The 11,231-nt window shown below is 42.2% G+C and overlaps 1 protein-coding gene across 1 annotated transcript; it reads left to right on the top strand.

The window, feature by feature from the left end:
- The first annotated feature begins 4,016 nt into the window (after nt 1–4,016).
- Nucleotides 4,017–9,866, top strand: prdm13 (PR domain containing 13). Its single transcript, XM_058648007.1, has 4 exons — nt 4,017–4,307; nt 5,699–5,830; nt 5,929–6,049; nt 7,950–9,866. The coding sequence occupies exons 1-4, from the start codon at nt 4,140–4,142 to the stop codon at nt 9,425–9,427; spliced, it is 1,899 nt and encodes a 632-aa protein (XP_058503990.1). The 5' UTR covers nt 4,017–4,139; the 3' UTR covers nt 9,428–9,866.
- Nucleotides 9,867–11,231: the final 1,365 nt, after the last annotated feature.

Below are 11,231 nucleotides of genomic sequence, written 5' to 3'. Positions count from 1 at the left end.
GTCTCTCAAATTCCACTTTTCCAATTCCAATTTCCCACATCAACATCTTATCATTATAAAATAATAATAATGATTACTATGTATTATTATTTATAACAGGTGGTTGGCTTAAACTACAAATGATAGATTTCTACTTTTTTAAAAAACCCACTTAATAGAGGTTAAAAGATGACAGTTTTGACCCCTTTCAAACATGCGGTGCTGTCAGGGTTACAGTCCAACACGTCTTTAAACATGCTCTTTGCCACTGAAGTTGTTTTGCTCACACTTTCAGTTCGCAGAAACACACCGCTCAGCCAAATGGGTCACGAACCTTCATCCTGGGAGAAAATGGCGAAGGGGAAACTGCTCCCCATATTCACCAAGAAGGGCAAAAGTTGGGGAGTTTCCCTTTGAAACCTGCCAGTTTCTGTTACTTTGTGCATATGCTTTGGGTGGCTAAATCCCAATTAGGGTCGGCTGACACGCTGCTCCATTCATGCGCGGCCCTGCTTGCATACATTTGCCTAGGAATGAACTCCTCAAATAGATCTCCTGCTAAATGCGCCGGACAGCAGAGAGAATCGGCCTGAGTGACACTTTCTTTCTGAGGCGCTCGAGTGAGAAAAGGTATGAATTTATAAGGTACACCGAAACATATCAATTCCCGCAACCTCGCACGCTTTTATTCGCGTCTCCTCATGCGAGACAAAGTGAGTTTAAGTCAGGGAAATGTGGGCTGGCGAAAAAAAAAACTTTCAGACACTTTGAATACTTTGAAATGGTGCAGCCCCCTTCAGAGGAGGCGGAGAGGAGAGCCATTTGGAATGAGCTCACGCATGAACAGCGTTGAATCAGGTGCCGTTTATTCGGATCCTTTCTAATGCGATTTTGAATATTAGTCTGGGTTAAAATCCCAATCATGTCATCTGGTGGGAGTCCCATACAAGCACAATTACTATTCAAACGCGTCGCAAATGTCCCACCCGCATAAAGGCAGCTGGTCTGCCCTCTGCACAGCAGCTTGCATTTTTCCCTCAGGTTTATCAAGGAGTTTACCACCGTCGAGAAAAAGTGGAATCGTTTTCAAATAAAGAAAAAAAAAATAAAGGTCATGTGGAAACAGAGATTAGCTGGATTTTTTTCTGACTCATATCTCAGAGATGATTCTTGATATTCATGATATTCTTGTTGGGAATCATGAGGATTTAACTCATCCTCAGAGGAATCATGATTTCATTTTTTTTTGGAAATCACGAGGATTTAACTGATCTTCTGTTTCAATTCAAATGACTGTAAATGTGTGGGATTACATGAACAAATAAATGCATTTAAACAAACACGTGGTCATTTTCTAAGACGTGGGAATCTGTGAGAAATAGGCCACATTGCTAAGTGGGACAATGATTGCGGCTCCTATTGAATGGAGCCAAACAAAGTTTATGGGTCGACATAAAAAATGTGTTTTCTTCTGAGCTCTTAAATGGCGGGCCATTGAAACCAGTCCAGGAGAGGTGGTGGTGAACCCTTGGCACCCTGCGGTATAGTCATGGTGCATGAATGGTGATCCTGGTGGGGCATTGCTCTCTGTATTTACTGCGCTGCTTTGCAGACAGGTTGTTCCTCTATATTCATGGCTCATTAATGGCCAACCAGTTAAATCAGAACCCCACCATTTAGATAGATGAAACACACAGAAAGGGAGAGAGAGTGAGGGAGAAAAGTTGAAGAAAAGAAAAGGGCTGCATGGCAAAAGCCAGGCAGAGCCGCCCCATAAAAATGTCTCCCTCAAAAAACTCCGATTCTTCTCAGCTCGTTATTTAGGTTCATTAAAGGGTTCATTTGAGAGAAGCGCACTTGCAGAATTCGTGTTGATTGACTCCGCAATATTGTCCCAGAGTAAAGATCCGACCATGTAATTAATGTGTCTTATTCTTTTAAGAGGGAGGAGGGACAATAGCGCCGGTCAAGCCATTTAATTTCATTTAATTTTCCATCCCATTTGCTTCCAACGCTGCTTTCACCCTGACACCGAGCCTTTTCACTGCTCTCCGGGCCTTCACACTGAAGCAGGAGGAGGAGGAGGAGGATGAAGGGGGCTCACACCCAGCGACTTCTACGCAAACAGAAAGAAAACGTCTTCTCCTTCTACCCCGTAGAATAATTAATTTCACTGTGAAGAAGTGCTGGTTTTCTTAAAAGCAGCACATGGGTGGATGGGAACCAGCCGCAAATGCCGAGGCGTTAATAAATAACCTCTCCGCACAGCCGGGTGCAAACATTGCGCCCATTGATGAGATTGTTCGCGTGTCGCTCCTTCTCTTTAACTGAGTGCGCAGGAGAGTGAGCGGGACAACAGAGATTGAGAACGTAACGCAGCTGTAGGTTGTGTTTTATGTTGCCCTAATTTATTCTGCGGCTCATTTGATGCATTCTTAAGAAATGAAAAATGACTCAAATCGGCGCGCAGGTAAATGGCGCTCAGTCCACGTCTCTATGTGTGGACGTGTGATTCATCCAGCAGCAACAGCAGAAGCAGCAGACAGGTCACAGGTCAAACATGTTCATGGTCTGAATTGATCGCCCACAGGCTCGTGTTTTTCTTCCCGACTCCGAGTCAAAGAATCAAAAGCGTCCTCCGTCAACTTTTAACAACCTGCTGCACTGAGCCACATGCTGCCTCTGCATCCAATCATATACAATGATGCAATGCTTTGTGTCAATCAATCAATCAATGACTGAATTAATTAATCAATTAACCAATCAATCAATCAAGGCTTCTGGGTTATTTTGTGTGTATATTACAGACCATAAATTTGTGGTCACCTGAATGGAGTTACTCATTTAACATTTTGTTCAAATATTGAATTTGTGTGTTTTTATTTTCCACATTATGTTACACATTATATCTCAGTATTTACTACAATTGATGCATCTGTTTGTGAAACCAATCAATCAATCAATCAATCAATGACAATCAGAAAATGCAAATGTATATGTGTACATGTGGGAAAAAAAATGGGAGAAGAATATATAATATACTGTAATTAATCCAAAAATAATAATAAATGTCTATTTTAATAGTCTATATATATTGTGTGGCAATTAGGGAACATCTTTCAAGAAGACTCTAAAATACTTTCCCCACTTTAATAGATAAAAAATAAAATAACTTAATTCACCAACGGGAATCACACAAGAAATATCATAACTGGTTTATCTAATCGTTATTTTTCTTTTCTCCTTTTTCAAACAAACGGCGTTGCGTCAAAAAGACAATAAAGTGCGTGTGTGTGCGCGTGCGTTGGGAAGATGGTGCTGGTTATATTTAGTTGTTTTTTTCTTCTTCTTCTTACTGGTGGTTCTGCCTTTTCAGTACCTGCCTGATCGCAACCCGGCACACGCCGAGAGTCAATAGGAGTTAACAAGTCCTCTAAACTTTCCTGGGCCTTTTGTTAACCTAAGGACACAAAAAGAGGAGGGAGAATAAAGACGCTTTGAAGTATATAAAACCCAAAGAATGCCAGCCAAGTAGATTTAAAGTAGCCACTCATTTCCAAGCCCTGCCTTAAAAGGGGAGAAAGGGAAAGGGCGAGGATTTATGGACAAATTATACAGTGGATTTGTCAGTGAAAATATCGGAACTGTCTGGAGGACAAAGCCACATGCTGAGGATTAATGGTCGCTCTGGACCTTTGATTCTGCACCCTCTTTTCTCTGCCCTTGACAAATTGGATTTTGGGGATGGGAAGGTCGCCTGGCCCTTTGTGTCTCTTGACCGTTTTGGAGCAATTCATTATGCGGCGGGGGTGAGGGAAAGTCTCCATGTGACCGGGCGGCCCGTTCTCCCCTCTCCTCACAGCTGCTGGGAGAGCACAACTCTCTCACACTCAACGAACCAACTACACCTAACATAGCACAGCATCACCTCTGTGCAGCCCCCGCCTCCTGGAGTTAGAGAGGCTGAAGTGTGTTGGTGGGGTGTGTGGGGGGTGGGATGGGGTGGGGGGTGGGAGCTACCTTGCCTTCACCACGAGTAGAAAAGCTGGGGAGCAAAACACCACCGCGTCACTTTGAGGGCGGATATCGGCCGGTCTTCATCCTCTCCTCCTCTCCTCATCCTCCTTCCCTGCGCTCTCACTCGGTCTCCATCAGTCTTCATGGTTCTGATCTCACCCCACGCCATGCAAGCCACCAGGGCGTCCACCACCGTCAGTGTGTTTGCGGACTGCAGCATCCCAGCCGGACTCCGGATAGGACCGGTACCGGGCGTCTTCAAGCTGGGGAAGTACGTGACGGACCGTAAGGAAGTTGGACCCAAGAAGAAGGTTAGTTTAAAAACACTGATGTGACAAAATACAAGAATCCTTATTTTATTTTATTTATATTACTTACTTTAAATGTTTGAAATGTTGCGTCTATTTTTTTTAATTTTGACATTGGCTATTTTAATGATATAAAACAAAACTTTTACACAAATCATGTATTGCAAATTGACTGAAAAGAAGATCATGACTATTTTAAACATATAATTGTCATATTATTATATTATTATTATAATTGACTTCCTACATTTTTTCATTAATTAATACATAAAAAACAACCAAACAGTGTCACTGTTGCGTAACCCTTCTAATACATATTTATATTACAAAAAAAACAACGGTTTTGATGTTCAAACTGCTCTGTCAAACTCCATCGGCCTTCGCTTATTAATTGCTTTGGCTTGTCACGCTGGGAATAATTGAGCTCCATTAGTGGCAGACCTGTCAGTGTCTGTGTTTAACCGGCCTAATGGGCGGCCTGGCGCTGCCTCTGCATCGCTCTGGCTCAGGCTGTGGCTCTGCCGCTTCACATTTCACTGCCTGCCGGGCCTGTTTTATCTCCGATGAGCCGTTTAACTTTAATTCAATCCGGCCAAAGAAAGATGCCACAGAGGCCCCGCTGCCTGAGGGAGGCTGAGGGCGAGAACATAACCACAATAACAACAAATATTAAAGATGCTAAAATCACTTAATCTGTGTTCAGTTTATTAGAATTTGATGTTCCCTTTTAAACATTATGAAAAACAAATAGAAAACAAGGCTAAAAATTATGTCAATCATGTATAATAAAAAAGAGAAATAAATCAAACTTTCAATAATCATTACTTAAATAAATAATATTATTATTTATTTATAATAATGATTATAAATAAATAATCATTATTATGTATTTATTTTTTAAATGCATAAACAGTGGTAAACAACTCGCAGTGCACGGACGCATCTTTAACCGCGCCCTGTTATTGTTGAAGCTGTCAGCGGCTGTGATTGATGCGTCTAAATGCGCGGCCCCCGGGCTGCAGGGCGATCATCAGGTGCAATCTCCGTGTCAAATGTCACGCTTCCATCTTTAATGTCCCTGAACACTTTAGAGACGCTCTGACACTCCTCAAATTCGTTTCCCATATCAACTCAATTAGGCCCGTGTGTCATTCTCTTTAGTAAATTATCAGCAGAGCGGATAAAGGCACATTAAAGGGGCGAGTTTGGGTCAGACGTGACTGCGCCAGCTCCAGGTATTTAAAGCAGAAAGAAAAAGGCAATCGGTGACACAGAGCGAAAGTTAAATAATTAAATTGTGAAGAAATAATAAATAATAAAAGGAATACAAATGTTGTTGTATAACTTACAAAGCGCTTCCTCTCATCCGTTTCTTTTTTCTCTCCATCCTTTAGATCCGACTTGTGCGAGGAGAGTTCGTGGACGAGTCGGGCTGTCCCGTGCCAGACTGGATCGGACTGATCCGCGCCGCCAGGAGTAGTCAAGAGCAAAACCTAGAGGCTGTGTCGGACTTACCTGGTGGACAGGTGAGTTTCTCACCCAGTCATACAGCGACTTCATGCAGTTAAAAAAATAAAAATAAAAAAATAAATAATATAACCCGTGTTTTTCTGCTTGTTTAAAGATTTTCTACCGCGTGCTGAGAGAAATCCCTGCCGGAGAGGAGCTCAGTGTTTGGTACTCGAATGCTCTGGCCCAGTGGTACGACATCCCCACCACGGCCACTCCCACGCACGACGAGAAAGGTAAATGAGATTGTTTATTATGGAGGACGAGTTATGTTTTTTTTTCTTTTTCCTGTCATTGCATGTTTTTTTTATTACTTTCTATTCAAGATAGTGACAATAAAGCTATTTTATTGTCAGTTACTGATGGGGAAATTTTGGAACAATGAATGATCACATCTGAAACAATAATACATAAAAATAACATTATTATTATTATTCTTGTTAGTATTATTTTTGTTGTTTAAATTCAATAGATTTGGAACACTGGTGTGTGGCTTTGTGTCACCACAGGCTACAGAAACATGTCATCGACATGGTGAAAAAGCTCCCTCACTGCACAGTTATGTCCATTAAATATCTGCCAATATCCGTAATGGTCCTTTGATCGCTCAGATATGGAATTTCAATTGAGGTTGACATCTTTATTTTTTGAAGAAAAATGAAAGAGAGAGATATGATTTCTTGTGTAGAGATTTCAGGAGTGATAGATTGCAATGAAATGGCCTTAAGTATTGTTTATATTTCTTATTTCAATCGTTTCGTGACGTCTTCTTCCTCGTCTTTGGTCTGCGTTTGAAATTTTAATCCATGTGTTTGGGTTGTAGTGATAATTTGGGGGATTTGCTGTTTTGCGCTTGGGGATTAATGTCTGATCCTGACAAAACACCGGATCAGCAGCAGCTAATCCGTTAAAAAAGGATTATAATTAACAATAAATAGATTAGATTCCGTCAAGAGACAACGATTTAGCTTCTATGTCACTCTTTCTTTCTGAAACTGAATGCTTTCTTTACTTGGTGAAATAAAAAAAAAGATTGAAGCTTGAAGTGATATCAAACTTGCTTTCACGACAAAGAAAATGTGAAAAGGTAATTAGGGTGATTGAAAGCGCGGGATTAAAAAGCAGCAATTAAAAGCAAAAAAGGCGAAAAAAAGTGACATATTTGTGAAGAACTATAGAGGCCGATGATTCAACCCAGAGACGGAGGTTAACAAATGCCAGAGTGTCATTAATATTCATGCAGTCAAAAGCAAATACGTTGGTGAAGAAGTGCTTCACGGTAAATTAGGTGGGTGCGTTAAAGTATTGTGGCCTAATGAATGCTAACTTTTATGTGGGGTGTATATTGCCCTGATTCTCCGGCCCAGCACACCGTGTGTGCTCCTGGACATACGCTCGCTTCCCATTATTAGGCGTCAACAGATGGGCCCGCGCCATTGTTTCTGCAGACTCGCGATTTCAAGCAACAGCTGCTGTTACTTCCACGGGAAAGAGCACAGAGAGGGGAAAGTGCCGCAGTCAATGCACCGATCTCTGAGCGCCAGATTGGGCAGGGCGTTTGCTCTTTTGATGGTGATTGCAGACAATGGCCCGTATGAGGATTACAAAATCATTACATCTATATTAACCTCTGAATACGCGACTGGGGACCATTAACGTGGCTCCCTGGGTCTGATACCATTTGGCACCAGATCTTAGAAAAAAATAATGTGAAGTGCAGCAATGGACGATATAATATTTCGCTTTAAAGGGTAGAAATACACAGAAGGAATTCATTCAAAAAAAACAACAAAGTTTTGATATCAAAAAAATTCCCCCATTTTTATGCCAATGCTGCAAAATGCATTGCGTCAGTTTTTGTCTCTTTTTAGTTTCTATCCGCCTATGGTTCATGTCATTGTAGAAAGATGATTGGAATTGTTTGTGTATGAGGGGGCTCACAGGCCTCTGAAGGCAACCAAACCTGTCATTTTCATTTTACGCACGGGTCTGGCATTTTTACGCATGGACCAGCACTGAAATGAATGAAGTGTTTTGTCATTAGAGGGCCTGATAAGTCGTTTCACGCCGTGTTGTGTCACGCAATGATGTGCAACCATCCCATAATTAATGCCATGCCTGCTGTTGTCTCTACAGGTGAGGAGCGTTACATCTGCTGGTACTGCTGGAGAATATTCAAATACCCCAACACACTCAAGGCCCACGTCCACTTCCACTGCGCGCTGAGCAACGGCAGGGGGCTTGTGAACAACGAGCAGGCGATAGGCACAGAGACATTCAGCAGGTCACCAAAGTCTGGAGACATCCCCAACACCTCCACCTCCCCGAGGAGCGGCCACAGCAACTCCTCCATCTTAGACTCCGGCAGGCGAGCAGTGTCCTCCTCGTTTCTAATCAAAGCGGGACTGTCAAAGAAAACCAGCACCGAGGAGCAGGACAGGGCCCTCGACATGAGCGTCACCACAGCCAGAAATCAAGGGCAGTTGCTCAGCCTGGGCGCCACGTCCTCTATGTTGAGCAGCATGGGCTTCCACCCGGGTGTGCGCTCAGCCTTTAAACCGACCGGCGTCTCCAAAGTGCCGGGCGCGGACCTCTCCAGAGAGGACGCTGGCGCGAAGCTGAGCGGAATGGGATTCAGCAAACTCATTGGGAGCATGAAACCAATCCGCAATGTGGGCGAGACTCTCCATGGAGGAGGGAACCACCCTTCAAAACCCGCAATGATGGACACCACGACTCCAATGGTGCCGTGCACAAACGCCATCCGCGCTTTCCCGTTGCTGCCTCACATGGAAGAGACGTCTGCTTTTAAGCACGTAGACAGTCGAATGCACTCGGGTCTGTCGCCCTCCCGTTACCCGGTGCCCCCTGGACTCCATTTTGAACGGTTCTCTCTCCCTCACCTGGACGGTGTTAAGACTTACGGGGGAGACTGTAACATCCCAGTGATGCCCTTCACTGTGTATAACGGCGAGCTTCTGTACAGCTCACCTTACTACCCGCTGAAATTTCACTTCGGAAACCTCCTCAAGTACCCAGAGTCCATGTCCTACTTTGGCGCGCCCTCCCTAAGCCAAGATCTGGGCTCCATCACCAACATCGACCGAGAGATCGCCATGCACACGCAACAACTGTCCGAAATCGCTGCAGAGAAGAACCGGACCAGGTTGGAGTCAATGCCCGCTGTGGCCACCAGCAACGCCGGTTCTGGCAAGCCGAAAAAGGGACACTTGTGTCTCTATTGCGGCAAGCTGTACTCCAGAAAATACGGCCTGAAAATCCACATGAGGACTCACACGGGTTACAAACCGCTCAAGTGCAAGGTGTGCTTCCGGCCCTTTGGAGACCCGAGCAACCTGAACAAACACATCCGGCTCCACGCGGAGGGAAACACGCCCTACAGGTGCGACTTCTGTGGGAAGGTGCTGGTGCGGAGGCGCGACCTGGAGAGGCACGTCAAGTCCAGACACCCCGGGCACACCGTCAAGAAGCTGGAGGACAAAGCCGGCGACCTGTTCGAGGACGCGGAGCAAAAGAGCGACAATGACAGTGACGTGGACGTGTGCTTCACCGACGACCAGAGCGACCAAGAGTCGAGCAAAAATAACGACTGAGGTGTCCCCTGAGAGACACAGCGAGAGACTGCCCGCTGTCTTTAAATCGTGTAACAAAACATGTCATTTAGTCTTGGATCAGGTCTGGTAGTTATATATTTTTAGTGACTGACATGCCACCAAAAATCCTCAAAAATATTTTGACATATTTACTTGCTTAAGCATATGCGAGCGAAATCATAATCATAGACATTTTCGTTTATCAGGATTGTTTTAATCATATTTTGGCACTTATGATCCATCCAATGGTCGGTTTCATCTAAATTGTCAGTCGATTCTTAGAAAATAATTCAAGGTTAAATATGAGACTAAATCACATCTTAAATTATATATTTTTGCTGTGTAAAAAAAGAAGGTACTAGACCTGTTTTTCTAATAATAATAATTATATGTCTCTATGTTTGTCTACCCCTGGAAAAAAGTACATGTGAGTGTTAAGGGCCCCTCCACCCTCACTTTTCAAAAACAAATAGAAAATAAATTATAATAATTTTCCCTTTTTTTAAAAAAAACAACAAAACAAAACAAAACAAAAAAACTGTTGCACTTTAAAAACAGCAACGGGCATCTCATTCCAGCAAAAATAGTGATTTATAATGGAGCGTTTTGATTTTATCTCTCCAGTGAAGACCTCTTGTTCTCTGCCTCGCTGAATAACAAACACCCTGTACTCAAATTTGCACTTTCTTGGCGGGGGCATGCTGTTCTAAAAGAAGCATCATTATCATCATTATATCATCATCACCAGCAGCAGCAGCCAGTTTATTTAATAATTTTAGATAAAGTAAGAAAAAAAGTATTGATTGCAGTGAAATGCTATGTAAAAAAAAGTTGTATGATATTTTACATTTGAGTGGAGAAAGTGTTGTATATGTTTGTTTATAAGTGAAATTGTTTGTGAGGAGAATATTTTATTCTTGTCCCATCAGTTGTTGTTATTTTGAATAAATTTATTTAAAAAAAACAAACGAGACCAATTCATGTGTTTTTGTTTATCCGTTTTATAATAATTAAAAAAAGATGTGATTTATTGATTCCTTATGGTCCATATTGTTTGAGAAAAACAAGTCATGATGCCACATGAATTACAATATGGTTAAATACTCTTATACTTGGCATAATAATAGTTAAAAAATAACGAAATTATGTGGGGATATAAGTCCTGCAAATGAATAAACATTTTAACAGATATCAATTAGTTTTAAAGAATTGTGTCAAAGAGTGAACTTTATTTTTTATTATTGTTTTAATTGATTACAAAATTCCAGTTATGAAATATAAATATTGTGGATTAAATACCTACACCTAGTAATGCAGTGGAGTGCTTTCTTTTCTGCACTGCCTCATTCAATAGTCAGTGTTAAGATGATGAGAGGTCAGAAAGATAAAATAAATAAATAAATAAATGAATGAATAGAAAAGGACTACAAAGCATGCAGGGTCTGCTGAAACCTGCAGAAGCCTCCATTTGTTTGGCCAGTGATGGAAATAAGAATATTCAGTCAATGAAGTCAGTGCAAAGTAACTCAAAAACTATACCTGGACAACTTTAACCTAATCTAAATAAATGTATGGGAATTCTTAATTGTCAGCATTAACACCAGTCTTTGCAGTTTTGTTTAATTATGAAGACATGGATATCGGGGTGAGGGGGTTGGTAGATGGGTTGGTGGGTGGGTGGGGGTTCTGCTGCCTCATCCTATTTGAGATGAGATGAAATCCAGCAGGTTTAGCATCTTGTCATTTCGGCTGTTCCTTCCTTTACACTTGCAGAGAAAACAAATGCTTGCTTTCCTGACGTTGT

The sequence above is a fragment of the Solea solea genome, chromosome 13, assembly GCF_958295425.1.
Source record: "Solea solea chromosome 13, fSolSol10.1, whole genome shotgun sequence".
Taxonomy (NCBI): Eukaryota; Metazoa; Chordata; class Actinopteri; order Pleuronectiformes; family Soleidae; genus Solea; species Solea solea.
The sequence above is the reverse complement of the archived record's forward strand: the minus strand, read 5'-3'. Positions and strand labels throughout refer to the sequence as shown.

Excerpts from the sequence above, each read along its gene's own strand:
- prdm13 (XM_058648007.1), top strand. The coding sequence starts at position 4,140 with ATGGTTCTGATCTCACCCCACGCCATGCAAGCCACCAGGGCGTCCACC. Across the intron at positions 4,308-5,698 it reads AAGTTGGACCCAAGAAGAAG|ATCCGACTTGTGCGAGGAGA; the intron begins GTTAGTTTAAAA and ends TCCATCCTTTAG. Across the intron at positions 6,050-7,949 it reads TCCCACGCACGACGAGAAAG|GTGAGGAGCGTTACATCTGC; the intron begins GTAAATGAGATT and ends TTGTCTCTACAG.